The sequence below is a fragment of the Nannobrachium achirus genome (genome assembly GCF_963921795.1).
Source record: "Nannobrachium achirus genome assembly, chromosome: 9".
Taxonomy (NCBI): Eukaryota; Metazoa; Chordata; class Actinopteri; order Myctophiformes; family Myctophidae; genus Nannobrachium; species Nannobrachium achirus.
The window spans coordinates 43,553,798-43,571,426 of record NC_137818.1 but is presented as its reverse complement, the minus strand read 5'-3'; the positions used below and the strand labels follow the sequence as shown (position 1 = coordinate 43,571,426).

Genomic DNA, 17,629 nt, shown 5'->3' with positions numbered 1-17,629 from the left:
TGAAATGCAAGGAATTATTTGTGGGCTCGCCGGACACACACGCACGCACGCACGCACGCACGCACGCACGCACGCACGCACGCACGCACACACACACACACACACACACACACACACACACACACACACACACACACACACACACACACACACACACACACACACACACACACACACACACACACACACACACACACACACACACACACACACACACAAATTGCCGAACTTCAAGCTCAGAACGAGTTCTTTCAAATGCACATTCTGCTTAAATACATTTTATATCATACTGTTTTCAGCAAGCCTGAAAATAAATACGTATTTCATGGGTTGCAAAAGCGACCCCTATGGTTTCACTTACATGTAGGCCTAAAACAAATGATATGAACATACTGTATAATCATGTCCAGACTTACACCCAAGCCAAGGGGTTATTAATTACACCAACAGGAAGTCAGCCTTTTATAGTGTATTTGGTTATTTTTTGTGTGCATTTAAGCCTTTTACATTCATCCAATGAAGAGGGAGAACTCAGAAAGGTTACAGGTAGTTAAACCTAGACTGCACTCTGCAGCATATATTCAGCAGTTAAAAAGTAGTAAGCTTTATAGGCCTATGTAGTATAGGTAAATACTTTTTAAATTTTTGAATAGCGGAGAAACGTTCTTAAACATTAAATATTAAGAGTTAAATACTCTAGTGACTTACACATGGGTATCATTTTAAATACCTCATGATATTGAGTTTAGTGACCGTTGGATAGGGGTATCATTTTAAATGGACTTTCTGGATGTCAGCGAAGGCGTTGCTCCGTGAACACATTGGGGTTAATACCAGGGGATGTGCTTGTGGATATTCACAGGTTATGGTCAGAGATCAAGTATTTGTTTTGCTGTATCATTACTACTTTGCCTGCAGTGATTTTGTCATGAAGGCTACGCACGCACGCTCTGACGCACACACGCACACTCGCACGCATGCACGCTCTGACACACGCACACACACACACACACACACGCACACTCACACGCACGCACACACGCACACACACGCACGCGTGCACACACGCACGCACGCACACACACACACACACACACACACACACACACACACACACACACACACACACGCACACACACACACACACACACACACACACACACACACACACACACACACACACTCACTTAAATATATAACAGAATTAATAATAGCTCCTCATATTGTTGATGGACAGACTAAAACATTATAAAGAAGTGACAAAGCCTATATAGGCCTACTGTATATAAGAGGCTATACACACACACACGCACGCACGCACGCACGCACGCACGCACGCACGCACGCACGCACGCACACACACACACACACACACACACACACACACACACACACACACACACACACACACACACACACACACACACACACACACACACACACACACACACACACACACACACACACACACACACACACACACACACAAAGAAAGCTATAAAGCCATTTAAAATGATCAAATAATATTTTAGCAGTTTTTGCTTTAATGTGAATGTTCTGACTGTCTATATACTGTAACACATGTACCTATTTTTTTATTTTAATTGTTTTCTTCAATTATTCTTCTTTCTTCGTGAAATTTAAATACCCCACACAGATCCGAACACGAAAAGGACTTATTTGTCTTCTTATTTTATTTTTTCTGGACTATTTTCTGGACATTTGATTTGAATATCAATCTTGTGCCATATCCTATAGCCTGTGTAGGGCCAGAACAAAGGCAGTTAACAGATGTCAGATATGACAGACAGCCACAGTGGGCTGTTGACCGGCGACATGCATCGCCCCCCCCCAGAAGGATTCAGTTTTGGTTTGGTCCAAACTTAGCTCAGGATGCGCGCTGTCCATCCATGCAACAGCGGTTCGTTCTATTGGTCCGGCGGATCTGCGCTTCCATAGATGAATTCGCTGTCAATGGCCCGCTTCTGGACGCATTCTCCGTGTGGATGCATTGACTTTGCATAGTCAAATGCCTAGAATTTATTTTATTATGGATATCTTATATTTTTTATGGATACTGCCAACGGTATGGGCCGTCGAAGGTAAGACACTTGACTCATTCGAATCTGTTTGAATTTAGGCAACGACATAGTGAATAAGCAACACACTAAAGACGCAAGTGTATAAAGAGAAAATAACTATCTGGGCAACAAACATATTTTAACCTTATTTTAATATGAATTCAATTGAAGTAGTGTTCGGTACAGAAACATTTGAAAGAGGCACTGTCAAAAGAGTCTGAAGAGAATATAACTGGCATGGTAGTCTAGCCTACTCAATAGTCTTGTTTGTTTGTTTGTTTGTTTGTTTGTTTGTTTGTTTGTTTGTTTGTTTGTTTGTTTACTTGCTTGCTTCACATATAATTCAGTTAAAAATATAGCCTACACCAAATAGGCAAATAGCAAATGAAATCAGTGGGAGAATGCCTGAAAACCCTCCAGGGGTTTCACATTGTTGTCAGACTTGTATTCACGAATGTTATGCATAAAATGCATACAACTGAGCTAATGCACTCTTTCATCACAATTTAAAACCTGTGTTGGGCCTATACAATACAAGCCATATCACACTGAAGTATGGGATGGCCTACTGTAGCCTTATGCAATTCATAATTGACAAATAAAAGTTTTTTCAGTATTGGTCTGTAAGCTAAAGGGGCTTTTTTGTAATAGCAGGTGTTTCAACCAACTGTATGCTGTAAGTTAGCCCAAGACCTGGCCATGTCCTACTCTTTATTTTATTGATGGCGTAAAGAATTAGTCTCTTTTGGATTAGGTTGCTTTCATGCCATGGAATAACCCAGGAACAAACAGACAACACTGTTTTTGACACCAATTTCAGCATAATAGGCCTACTACTATGACATTTGTATATGGCTGTTTCCTCCCCAAGGGGGGACACGTCCTCATACCGTGTCCCCACTCTCTATCAATGGCCTTTATATAGATTGTATGACCAACCTGTAAGGTTTTCATAAACACCCCTTATTTTGAACATTCTGTACTAATGTATATTAATATTGTATGTAAGTATGCTATTCGTGTAACATTTTTTGCAACTACATTATTCTTCCCCCAGTAGTGCACACTCCCCATTGCTACTAAAGGGGTTTTACCTCTATACCTGACCTATTTGTAACCATATTTATTTATTTTATTCCATCCAGTATTATCATCATTATATTGTTATATTGTAATTGTTGTTGTTAGCACAGTCTCGCGGTTGCGGGGCATGCCACACTACATTATGTTACTCGTACCCATGGTGTGACAAATAAACCCTCACGAATCTTCAATTTGCTGCATAAGGCACTAAAACACTTAACTGCCATATAGGATCATCATGACTAAATAATTCAAAAAGCAGTTGAGACCACTTATAAACCTGAGAGGTATTAAAGCTGCAATCCGGAACTTGTTTTGATGAATAATGCAATATTTTAGACAACCTTGCCGTTAATACAATACTTCCTGAGCCGTGACTCAGGAGGGAGAGCGTCTGCTTGGGCATCAGTAAGGTTCCCTGTACTGTCCAAGTGTCATTGATCACCACACTGAACCCCTAACTGCCTTGCATGGTTTCCTCTGTGTGTGAATGTAAAGCACTTTGGATAAAATCACTATATAAACACATACCGTTAACCATTTTACAATATAGACCTACAACTAGTAGGCCCACATCTGCTGTGGTTGGATGTGGTCTCATATACTTCATTGAGAAGCATTCTTTCAGTCAACATAAGATTACTGCACATAGATTACGGACAGCAGTCCCTCTATCAAACATACCATAGGCCTATACACATTATTTTCTTACTTAACTGATCACCAAATTATCTGTCACAATACATTATACAGTATAAACCTCACATGTATAGTGTTACTCAGACACAAACTCCTAACCATGCATAAGCCATAATGGTTTTAATACTGAAGACCAAAAACTGTGCACAACTGGTTTCCTATACTGAAAATTAACCCAACATAATGAATAACTCTATTAACATATATGCTATGCACCTCTGGCAGAACATCAGAAAACCCTACTTTTGGTTTTAGACGCTCTGGCTGAGATGGAATGATCATGAATAATTAAAAATTCTATGAATTTATTATTTTAATTACATTTCATATTCCAAATTTATACCGGTCCAAAGTCTTCCATTGTTACACTCTCAAACCTGATTTATACTTGGTTGCACATCATGTCTCACACGGAAGATAACTAACTCTACAAGCTCACATTATGAGCTTGATCGGTCATTTTCGGAACAAGACATCACCCACGCGCAACTATAGTCTACATCAGGCAGCACCAGAGTTAAAATAACAGGATAGCTGTGATGCCCAATGTCCAATACAAACATTGGTCATAATTTTTCAGATATGAATGTAAGAAATGATTGTGGGTCCCAAATGGACGCTTATGAAAACAGCGTGTGAGAGGTGAAGTGAAGCATTTGTTTCCCAGTTGGTATCAGTATAGCTGTTAATGAAGTGCATAATATTAGTGTGTATTATACACAAATATGCACTTAATTAACAGCTAAACTGATACACAGTATACTGTGTCAGTCTCTGTGTATATCGTATATCATATTATGCTCAGTCATTGATATAGTTTGATGACAGCAATTGCATAAATGGCCAATGAAAATGCCTATGAATGTGGACACCATGTTTCCTCGAGCCGGAAACAAAAAAGCCAAGGTCCGTTGGATGATGTAATCATATAGCCTGTAGACACAATATAACTGTGTCTTTGGCAGCTTTACAGAGAACATGGGACAATGTTGTGCTATATCCTCGGGCTTCTATAGTTGTTTCATTCTGTGGTCGGTTTTGGTCAAACTCAAAGGAGCAGCTCAAGGTTTTGACTGTGTCTTCACTCATCACTCACTAAACCCTTGATTTTTAGCTTTCAGAGAGAGTTGTTGAATCTCCATCCATCCAGTTAGGATCCACAATGAGGTCATGAAGCAGGGTACATCATATACATACATACTGTAGTACTTTCTATTCTTTAAAGTTCAGGTTGTCTGTCCATTCAAATATGCACGTGTTAGGGTGTGTGTGTGTGTGTGTGTGTGTGTGTGTGTGTGTGTGTGTGTGTGTGTGTGTGTGTGTGTGTGTGTGTGTGTGTGTTTGTGTCTGTCATTGTCACACAAGGACATACCCAAAATCAGCACAAATCCCCATTGTATAGGCAACCATTTATTTTGTGTATGATGTCAGACCAGAGCTCGATCAGCGAAAGAGACAGAGACAGAAAAGGTGAGAGGCAGATAAGGCAAAAGCTAATGCTGGGTACTACCGAAACCTGAACACGCTGATTAATATGTTGTCGCAGATTAACGCATACTGTATCTCATCGACGAGTTAATGTTAATTTAACTTGGAGAATGTAAAATGGAACCAAATGGACCCATTAAAGGGTCCATCCAAATTTTTATTTGAGTAAATTTACCCCCATTGATTCCGTATGGGGACCCGTTTCGAAACGGGTCCCCATCCAGAACGAATGGGGGTAAATTTATTGTTATCAAATTTTTGTCTTAGGAATGCGACAAAAAACTAAAAATATTATTGAACTCTAGTCTGCATGGCGTGACTAATCAATAGAAAAAAAGTCATTTTGGGGGTGAACTACTCCTTTAACAATTTCTCTGCCATTTTAAACATAGCTGTAGTAAGCAGCTGCCAAATTGTCCTTACCTTTTAACGTGGGCACGCGCACGCATCGTGCACAATCTGTGCGCGACTCATCTAGTAGACGTGTAGACTCGGTGACAAGCTTTCGAATACAAAAAACCCCATTGAAAAAGACATATCCGTTGCCACGCTGTATCTCTGCTTATCAGCCAGTGTTTACATGAAAAAGCATTGAAAAAAGCCAACTGTGCGCTATGGTAACACGTGGACACGTTCGCGCACAAAACGCACGATATGTGCGGGGATCATAATCCAGGCGTGTAGAGACTGGATCAAAGTTTCCAAACGCAAAAATCCGATTGAAAAACGAGCGTTCCATCGCCGAGTAGCTTCCACTTCTGTTACACAGTAAACCAGGGATGTCAAACATACGGCCCGCGGGCCGGATCCGGCCCGCGAGATGATTCAATCCGGCCCCAGGCTTGTAGAGCATACATTTCTGAGCATTTAGAAAAAAAAAGTAAGTCTCTAGCCCATTCCTGTCAAGAGTTATGATTTTTTAAAAGAAGTAACCAACTAATGCTCTCTGCAGTCTAGCTTTCTCTCCCCTCAATCAGCCACCAGGTGCTGGCAATTGAGTTGATTGATTGGAATGTTAAGTGATCAGCAATCTCTCTCTCTGAAGATGACAGCATTGCTAGGAATGGGGGGAGGGTGGGTCTGGCTATGAATATACCTGAACATACCTGCAATATCCGAACTCTACTCAAAGATTACACAATATTAGGCATGAAAATTAATGTTGTTAATAAAATAACTTATTTTTCAAAACTTTGAAAAATAATGATATTAAGTTTTATTATTCACTGATATTTTCTGAATATTCCATTATTGTTCATTACTCAAAATAAAATAAAATAAAAATAATTATAATTATCAAATGATTTATTCTAATTGGCACTTAAACAAATAGCATTTCTCGTACCAAATTTCTTGTAGGCTGAACTGTAACACCAATAATGAAAGTAGCTATTTTAATTAATAATGAACACGATTTGGAAAATGATATACTGCTATACTGCTAGCTATAGCAGTGACTGAGACAACAGGAAAAAAACAAAAAAACAGAGCGCGAGTGTGCATGCCATCCGATCCGCGACTGGTTATACCATTGCGGCCCTCATCAAGTCACCTTTCGTCCAATGCGGCCCTCACCCCAAAATGAGTTTGACAAGCCTGCAGTAAACCAATGGAGGCGGGACTATGGCCCAGGCTCAGACTGGATACGGAAAGCTGGATCCGGTCCAGACCGGAAATGACCGGATACAGTTAGGGGGGCGGGCCTAAAGAGCCAGAATCAGCGAAAATCTGCGCTAATACTTTTAATCCTTTCATAATGATTATAGCTAATTAAACTTTACGGGCTCTACGGGCATGGCAGCGCGGTACAGCGGGAAATCTACGGTCTCTACGGGGATCGCGAGGTATGAGTTAAGGTCCATTTGGTTCCATGTGTACACTCTCTGAGTTACAGACCCATAGGGGTCCATTTGGTTCCTAACTATCATTTAGCTGGGGACCCCCTGGAACTCCCTCAGGGACCCCTGGGGGTCCCCAGACCCCACTTTGAGAACCAATGCTGTAGATCAGGTCTATAACAAAGTATAAAAAAAGGTTAAGGTCTGGTTGCAGTAAGCAGGGAAATCATGTATTCATTTTTCTGCATCAATCCAGTTTGTGAGGCAGTAAGATATGACAGTCTGATATAATGGTATCTCATGTGCTGCTAAAATGTACCATGCTTCTTAGGATCTGTCCCAAAATTGTTGCACAACCACTTCAGCAGACCCTCCAAAAATCAACAGCACATAGGATTTCATTGGACACCCAGCCATGTTCTAATTCATACTTTGTTACGCTAGGCTAACAAGGCTTTAGGATCCTCAATGCATTCTCAAATCTCTTAAATTTTTAGGTATATTATATTATATACCTAAAAATATTATATATAATATTATCTAATCTTTTTTTGTTTTTACTTTACTTTTATCCCATGATTTTGTAACCCATTTTTCACCGGGTGCCAATTATCTAATGTAATCCTGGGCGCTACACTCCCTCTGCCAACCTGGGGAGAGCAAAGGACTGACCTCATGCTTCCTTCTATGCATGAGGAGGAGTCCAAGTTGCTTCTTTTCACCTGACAGGGAAGAGTTCCCCCGCTTGGACGTAGCGGGTGGAAGGAACATGTTATTCCAACCAGTTTGTTTCCGCTCCATCAGGCGCCCTGGCTGGCCAGGGGGAGGCAGTGTATATATAGAGACCAGGATTACTGCATGTTTTTTGTGAAGGTACCTACCCTAGGAGACAAGGGGAGAACATGCAAACTCCCCACAGAAAGGCCCTTTTGCCAACAATACTATCTAATCTTAAGATTATGTGAGTTTTGTGTTTGGGTAATTTTTCATTTTGACAACAATATTTAATATAGGCCTATACACCTACAGTATGCATACACAGGGGTGTCACACCAAGTGCCGCGCTGTGAGCTTGTAGATCTGCTATTTTTGAAAAATCATGAAAATATTTGAATATTTCAAATCTATGTTTCGATGTTAGTGGAGCTCAAACCTTTTCATGTGAAGGACCCCCAAAATGATATGTATTTGGCCACGGACTCCCATCTCAAAATATTTCGTTCCAGGGACCCCCCAGAAGCAAAATTTGAGTTACAAATGTTCGCTTAAAAAATACATATATTCAAAGATTTGCACACATTTTCACGACTTTTCAAAAATAGCAGATCTACAAGCTCGCAGCGCGGCACTCGGTGCCGCGCTGTGAGCTTGTATATCTGCTATTTTTCAATAGCTAAAGTATAAAATAATGAAGGCCCCTCCACAACCTTGGGCCCTAGTAACTCAGTCCCACTTTCCCACCCCTTGTGACGCCCCTGTGTGCATACACACACATTCACGCATATGGTTACATGCATGCGCGAGCACGCACGCACACAGGCAGGCAGGCAGGCAGGCAGGCACGCACACTGACAGTGACTCACATTCCATGCATGCACCTGCATTCTGGGGCTGGTGGTCTCCTGATGTCTAGTGTCTAGTCTGGTCTGATCTATGCCTGCTGTCGTATCCTTCCTGTCCCTCTGGATCAAGAGCCAGACCCCCCCCCCCCTGCCAGCCCCATCTTCTCTTGGCCCATCTATACTATAATTTAGCGAATGTCTGAGTGTCTGAGTGTCACAGCGTTTCTCCTCAGTGGCTGGAGCAATTGATCTGAAATCGCATCACCATAAGCATATGAACACACCTGACATAACTGTGAAGCCCGTTTGTCACTTTCACAAATCGTATGCTGTATAATAGCATTTTTATGGTGTATCTATATCTATTTAGCCTACAGTACCTTTTGTGACCACACATGTTAAGGGAGGGGCGCTGTTGTTCAGGCCATGCACAATCACACACAAAGGGGGAGTGTGTGTGTGTGCAGGCGGGCAGGCGGGCGGGCGGGGGGAGGGGGGGGGGGGGGGGGGGGACAGTATCTCTGGAGCCATTAAAAGAAACGGGTTTCTTACATTGATGCTCCTACATCATGCAAGCACCAGTTAAAGTTACTTTCCATCCCTCATATACTGTGTGCACAGTGCACATCCCATAACCCACACACTGCACATCATTTGGGAGCTCATATCTTTGAACGGGTAAGGGCTAGTTTATGTATAATCAGACCAGACTTATTTCAGACACAAGTCACTCAGAGAACATCCTACACCTCGGTCTCTTTTCCTTTCTCCTTCTCTCTTTCTCTTGTGGTGCTACTACACTCTCTCTCTCTCCCCCCCTCCACCAGGGGCATCAATTGGGTATGGCAGGGGTATGCAGCTGCCATATACCCTGGGGAAGATAAAAGTTAGTTCTAAATATGAATTAAAGTTACAGTTACAGTGAGTTAAATTACAGTAAATTAACTACAAATGCAACATTTTACAAAATGGTCACTTTAACAAGGTATTATAATTATATTTTAGGTATATATAATTATATATTATATGTACTTCTTCTTAAAATAAATATATCATGCCTGTTGCTAAGGTATGGCAATATGACTGGTGTCTTCCAGTCATGTTGCCATACCTTAGCTTTTTCTGAACTGACGCCACTGCCCTCCACTCTGTCCTCATTCTCCTCTCATACAGATATGGGTGCTTAAGATGCGCACCAGTTGGTTACACATAAGCACAGAGACACCCAAGTGCTTTAGCGAGTTAATTATATCTGTTTTTCACATCTCAGCTGGAAGTGTCTGGTGCACTGTAAAAATACTGAGCCTTAACTTAACCCTGAGCGTGTAAAAATGGACCATTGCTGCTCCATATTTACCTTTTGAAACATTGATATGGGTTCGGTAACTGTTTTGTCACAAGATCGCTGATTAGAAAGAGCTTGTTAGCATTACTCCTAGATAATTATTTATAATTTGAATGCTTGAATCAGACTTGTATTATATCTTGGGGCCTCCTTATATAATTGGCCTGCATCAGGGGCGTGCCATATTCCCCTCCTTGAAAGTTTAGTTCTCTGCACCCTGTAGACAATATGCCTTCCGGTTGGTTCCAAGATTTCTAGCGGAAGTGCTGCGTTTAACGGAAGTTACGTTAGGGGAAAACCGGGGAAGCTCACTTGCGGGGAAACTCACATGGCGGAAGTTGAACGCTTTCTGCTATATATTGTCACCAGGCTTTTCTCTTCGCAGATGAGTAAAGCCTGGCTACGCGAGGCTAAGTTCTCTGTATGAAAGCTCTTACTTTCGGGTGGAAACCTTGTATGTCCAACATTGTTACTTTTAAGGACATGGAAAAAGGACCAATGGATCCAGTGTAGTTATTATTTAGTCACAAGCTCTTGTTAATACTTTTCATTGGTTAAATGTTTACAAAACCTACAGACAGACTTAACCACGTTAAACCTGTCTTCCTTCCTTATTTTGGGAATGTCATTATAGGCTTTCCATTTTTTTCTTCCATTTTAATTTGTTTTAATCATTTACAATCCGTTGCGATGCTATGCGTTGTGAGCTTGTATATCTGCTATTATTATAACAGCTTTTGCATGACACTGTCGTATAGGCATTCATTTCCACATAAACACAAACTTAAAAAGCTGAATTATGAAAATACAAGGTTTCTGCCTGACAGCGTTAATAGCAAAATACATTTTATTTATTTACGTATTTATTATTTATTTATCATACAATTATTCCAAGTAGATTTTGTTTTGGAATGCGAACTGTTGCCAGTTTTGAAAGAGCTACTGCATGCCTCACGTAACCCCTTTTCTACAGGGTATAATTTGGAAGCATAGTCTTTCGTGGCTTCATTGCCCTTTGTAGACATTTTTGCAGGAGAAGTTAACCATCATTAATATTCAGTGTTACACATTTGCCCTGCTCTTTACCCTCTGGGAACAGCGCCAGAAAGTACTGAGCATCAAAACAGACCTACTTCTCTGCTGCGCTATGGTGGGTTTGGCAGTCTGAGAATGTGATTATGGGATCTATATGTCAGCATATGTTCACATGAAAGAGAAAGCCGGCAGTAGCACCTTACTATTGAGATCATAACCATCACTTTATGTCTGGGCACCGTGCAGCCGGTTCAGTGCATGGCCAATGCAGTCAAAGAAAACCATTGTGTGTTGCAGTGGTGTAAAGCAACGAAGTACATTTACTTGAGTACCGTACTCCCGTAACATTTTCAGTTATTTGTAAATTTCCAATCATTTTACTTCTACTCCACTACATCTCAGATCCAAATATTGTACTTTTACTCCATTACATTCATTTGAAAACTTTAGTTACTAGTTACTTTACTGGTGTATAAATTATAATATTATAAAAATCAAGCATTTTGTACTTTTACTTTTGGTACTTTAAGATCATTTTGATGCCAACACTTTCATACTTTTACTCAAGTACATAATTTTTTTCACCCCCCCTTCAACATACACAGAAGAGTTTTAATATGTTACAGGCTACAGCCTTTAACAACTTCAACTCATGGCAGTTAAAAACTGAAGGATCAGTTAAAAACTCTCAAAAGGATCTTTAACGCGTAGGAAGGAAACCGGGTATTTGAGCTCTAAAAGCCACCTATCCATGGCGTATATCTTTCTCACCTTACTGTCACAAATCAAATCAAAATGTTGCCATGGTGGTGGCTTTGTTGACCTACAGTATAGAGACTATATAGTAACACATTTGCATCATAAGTTTCAGAAGTAGCACAACTACCGGTATAAACATCCTCCCTACAGCTACCCTTTGAATCATATGGATCTTACATTTTGGCCACTAACAAGCCACTCACTGTGGTGTTGGCATTTTCATGTACAGTGCAGTACAGTACAGTAGCCTTACCATTCTCAGCTAAGCACATGGCATTGATCTTCTGTGTATGCTGCATGTATAGAGCTCCAGGCAGCAAGATCTTCATTAATTTGCCCATAAAGCCTGCTCATAATCACTCTGTGTACTCTCTACTGTACATTCCTCCTCTTGACCAAGCTCCCTTGTTGACTTTGTGCACTTTTCCATTCCATTTTCATCCATTTACAAATTACACATTTATGTAAGCTTGAACAGTAAATGCACAAAGGCTTGATTAGCACACTTGTCACAAAACAGTGCAGACATTATGAAGCATAGCTGGAAAAAGTATGTGAAATTTCCAAACAGCTTGCATTGGCAGTGTATTAACAATATGTATGAAGTCCATACATGTCTATATACATGCATTATACTTATAATGCAGTATTATCAGCTTATAACACTCTATAATTACAGTATAAATGCATTATAATTGGCATATACTGTAATAATCTAGAATTACAGTTACAAGCACTCATAGGTAGCCTACAAATACGCATGATGCTTTAGGCTATAACAATGATTACAACATGTTGACTTATAAGGTGAATTATCATAATACTGACCAAGACTGTTGGTCACTCAAAGACTTTCTTTTGGCCATACAGTACATTATAAAATGATTTAGAATGCATTATAATCACTGTTATAATGCATTATTTGTGATTATAAGCCCCTATTCAAATATCTTGGGACAAATAAACTTGAACTTGCCTTGACTATAAATGGTCAGTGAGTGTTTATATCTATAATTATATAGTGTTATAAGCAGATTGGAGATTATAATTATAAGGAACGTATAATGTAGGCATATTATAGACATGAGCTTCATAGAAAGTGTTACCAACACCATCTGCCTGTATTGATAGTACAGTGTAGATAGGACAGGAAACAAGGAGAAAGAGAGACGGGGAGTGACACGCAGCAAATGTCGATGGGATCGGGATTCGAACCCACGGCGCGCTGCATTAAAGCCTAACCGCGGTATGCGCCTGGACCAACAAGCTACAGTCATAGGTGGACTGGTGGATGCACTGTATTTCCACTGTTTTTATTAAGTTGAGATCCAGAAACATCATGTACCTTTTTGTATTCCTATAATTCCACATAGAACATCACATAAGAAGGCAGTGTCAGTATAATAATACTGAGCCGAGAGGAGAGTTTTGATCAAATGTTCGAGTGCCTCCTTTCTTCCATCAACGAGGGCAAAAGTATTACAGTATGATCATGATAATAAAACAAGGAAACGTTTTAGGCCTCTAAACTCCTCTGGGAAATAACTGCAACACAATAGAAAGCTTATTTTTTGTTCTGCAGGGCCATAATATAGCAGATGTAAGTACTGTAGGTGTGTTTTAATCCACTTTGTTAGCGTTCGTTTATGACTTTATGTGTTACAAATAGGATTTTGAGACCCATTTTGCTGATGGAGAGAGAGAAATACCGTATTTGTTTCCCCATTCCCATCACAGAACACAGGAGTAACAATAGAAATTGAAACAATAATTGGACTTATATCTTGGCCTACCTGGCCATGATGTTTACAGCATAGAAGCTTGTATGCTATAAAGAAACAAAGATTGGATTTCTTTTTTTTAGAGCACAATACTGTATTATGCAGGTCATGACAGGAGGAAATGATTGATGTAGGGAAGCCTGTGCAATCAATAACTGAGCTATGCAAGACTGCATCCAGGTTGTTATAATAGAAGCCTGTTCAACTAAACAACGTCATGGACCAAAGTTTGAATTTACAATTTAGGCATTAAGCAGACACTCTTTATCTAGAAAGATAAAGATAAGGCAAGGTAAACATATACATCAAATGCAAAGAGAGAGACAGTGTAGTGTCTCTGTAGTCTAGGATCATACTGTAGGTAAACCAAGAAGAACCAAGCATCACTATAATATGAGCTTTTTATTACAAAAAATAAATAATCTGTACATTGAATTGAAACTATACAAACTATGAGATGTAATACTACACATGGTTGTCAAGTCTAGACCAAGTGCTATAGGCTAAGGTGGAGTTTGAAGAGGTGAGTCTTCAGATTACTGTCTGCAGTTCTAATTGCAATGGGGAGTTTGTTCCACATGCAGTTTGGGAGCCAGAAAGTAGAAGATTAGATGAGTTTGATTAGCTGTTGCACCCCTAATTAACGTTACATTTTATTTTCATACATGATAGCTAGAATACAATATGGATCTAAAGCGTCTGCCAGCATGTTCAACATGTCATATTGGATGTCTATCCAATAAGCAGCCAGGTATACTCTGTAAATGTAACTGCCAGGCAGAATCTGACTCAATCCCATGAAAGAATCTATTTAAGATAATGGATATTCAAAGTTGAGTTACAACCATGTCATCACCATGTTGGCTTGTGGGGGACATTTTTGTCCGTGTATGGACATATTCATGACCCCTGGTTACAACAACTGTACTTGGATCTCTTTTTCCTGTCCACACCAAATTCCTTCATGGATGCTGTGGTTCAAGTGGTTAAAATCCTGAGGGTAAATGTTTACACTCAGTGTTAAACTAACAGTATTTTGCATTTTATATAAAGCTAAGTGCAGTCCAACACTGTTTCCCTGTGGGTTTAATCCAGTGTGGCGTACAGAGGCACGGCGCAGCCTACAAGGATTATGTGTGCTGGACTTAGTTGCCCCACTCTCTCCTCGCTGTCCTACTTTTCATTGAAACATGGAGAGAATGGGAGAGCTCTTTCTCCCTCTCTCCCTCTTCATATACTGTATATGTATGTATTGCTGGGATGCAGGGACAGATGGAGTGAGTGGAATGGGGAGGGAGCAAGGCATTGTGGGTCAGAAATACAAGAGAGAATATGTGTGTGTAAGGGGGAGAGAGAGAGAGAGTGGCGAGAAAGAGAGAGAGAGAGAGAGAGAGATCAAGTTGTACAGTGTATAGTGTGGCTGATGCAGATGTCAGGGAATACAGAAACTGTACCATAGATGCATGTTAGTGATACCGCAACTCATCTCTGCATAATGCAATGTTACTTTCAAAAGATGAATAGCGCGTCTGTCTCAAGCGAATATAGCTATTGTATGAATCATATATATATACAGTACTGTATGTGTTTATGTGCGTGCGTGTGTGTGTGTCCTTTCACATTTGCATGCGTGTGTGTGTATACAGACAGACAGACAGACAGACAGACAGACAGACAGACAGACAGACAGACAGACAGACAGACAGACAGGCAGACAGACAGACAGACAGACAGACAGACAGACAGACAGACAGACAGATTAGATAGATAGATAGATAGATAGATAGATAGATAGATAGATAGATAGATAGATAGATAGATAGATAGATAGATAGATAGATAGATAGATCAACCTTGATCTACAATTTCATCTGAGGATGAGGAGAACTATTAAGACACCTCAGGGTCACTTGCGACCTCAGGGTGAAATCGCGCCAATTCTTGGCCATCTGGCCAGTGATGTATATGGGACCAGTTACTCATATATGGAGACCCCTTCATGATAGTTAAGTTACGTCAAAACATGCCCATATATGGACATTAACAAATATGGGCCTTCCCATATATGTCCTTAATATTGATAACATAATATCCTTAATAATATCCTTAATATTGACAATATAGGAATCTCCATATATGGGCATAAAACGTATGTAAGTAATGCCAAGCAGGGCCTTGGTGAGTTGGGCCTTGGTTTGATGTCTGTGGATCTCCATATTATAGGCATAAGGGGGTACCCTAACATTCTCATTTTCGGCCTAGGATTTATGACATCAGAAATCTCCATGTATGGGCATAAAAGATTTTTTTCTTTTTCTGGGAATGACCATATATGGACTTTTATACCCTGAGAAATCTCGTGGCTTGTCTGACTGTCAGTACAGGAAGTGATGTCACGTGACATCCTTTTTATGCCCATATATGAGTCATTCTGAACCACATCACTGTGACTCACTGACATCACGTGACATCACGTCCTGTACAGCCAGACAGTCAGACAAGCTACAAGGTTTTTCAGGGTATAATGAAACCTTCGGTCGCAATAATGCGACCTTCAGTCGCAACAATGATTGAATTAGTTGTGTGTGTGTGTGTGTGTGTGTGTGTGTGTGTGTGTGTGTGTGTGTGTGTGTGTGTGTGTGTGTGTGTGTGTGTGTGTTACAGCATCATATATAGCTGTAGAAAGGGAGTACTTTCTACAGCCACGGTTGCTAAAGTGTGTGACAGTTCTGCCAGCATATTTTGCGCCGAGTCGCTATGCCTAAAACACAGAAACGGAGGAACTGCCTTGATGAATGTCTAGTCACGAAAGGAGGGCAACATATACTAACGCAACCCCCCACCCTCACCCAGCCTGTCCCCGTTTCTCTGACACTGCTCAGCATCAGTTGGAGCCTGTCAGGTTGGTTGCATTTTGGGTATGCACAGAACAATGGTGCATTTAAACCAATGTGACTTGTAATGTAAAATGCAAATGCACGCACTATTTCTGTTTGGAGAACAATGGTGAAGCCCGTTGTACCACTTACGTAGTTACAGCAAGGCTAGATTGTGGGTTTTGAGCAGATGTTGTTGATTCTTGAAAGAAGCTTGCTGTGAGCTATATCGGTTTACTATTACAGAAGAATTACATGCCCAGAAGTTCCACAAACACACATTCTGTGTGACAGTTCTCTACGTCTCTCCCTTCGCTTCAACCCTCTTGGCCAAGTCCATGGGAATTGGTCGCGGGTCAGCGCACATGGCCTCTTTATTCCCATTTAGTGGCGGCGCTGACACCTGGCTCTCCGCTCCCTCCCAGCTCCTCATTAATCGCTACTGATACTAACAGGAAGCGAGCAGCCGTAAAAAAGGCCCATTTGGATGTAACAGTGGCCGCTGGCACTTCAGCCCAATTTTGGAAAGCACTGCAGCTTGCATTACAATAACTTAGCATAAATGGCAGCTTTATAGTACAGTACAGTGTCTGGTTGGGGATTATGTGTGGTGGAGAATTGATTGTGATTAGTAGGCTAAAATGGAGGAGAGAAAGGAAAAAAAAAGATCAGTTGATGTAACTCAATGCAAGTGCAAGGTAACTAGAGATTCAATACATACATAGTACTGTAGGAATAAATCTGACGGCGACGCCAGGGGGTGTCGCACCAAATTCTAGGCCCTGGTTACTTTAGCTATTGAAAAATAGCAGATATACAAGCTCACAGTGTGGCACCGAGTACCGCGCTATGCGAGCTTGTAGATCTGCTATTTCTGAAAAATCTTGAAAATGGGTGCATTTTTCAAAACTCTTTCAAATCCTTCTAAAGTTTTTTGAAAAACCTATATTTCTATGTCAGTGGTGCTCAAACTTTTTCATGTGAAGGACACCCCAAAAAAGTATATGTGTTTGGCCACGGACCCCCATGTCAAAATATTTAGTTCCAGGGACCCCCCAGAAGCAAAAAAATGTTCACCTAAA

The 17,629-nt window shown here is 40.6% G+C and overlaps 1 protein-coding gene across 1 annotated transcript in view; it reads left to right on the top strand.

Annotated features, from left to right (window-relative positions):
- Positions 1-2,050: 2,050 nt before the first annotated feature.
- Positions 2,051-17,629, top strand: part of ephb2a (eph receptor B2a) — a gene marked incomplete at both ends in the record, with an annotated part of 61,420 nt that continues 45,841 nt past the window's right edge. The window contains one exon of the mRNA XM_080733195.1: positions 2,051-2,102. Within this exon, the coding sequence (XP_080589321.1) occupies positions 2,051-2,102 (52 nt within the window). The remainder of the gene's footprint in view (positions 2,103-17,629) is intronic.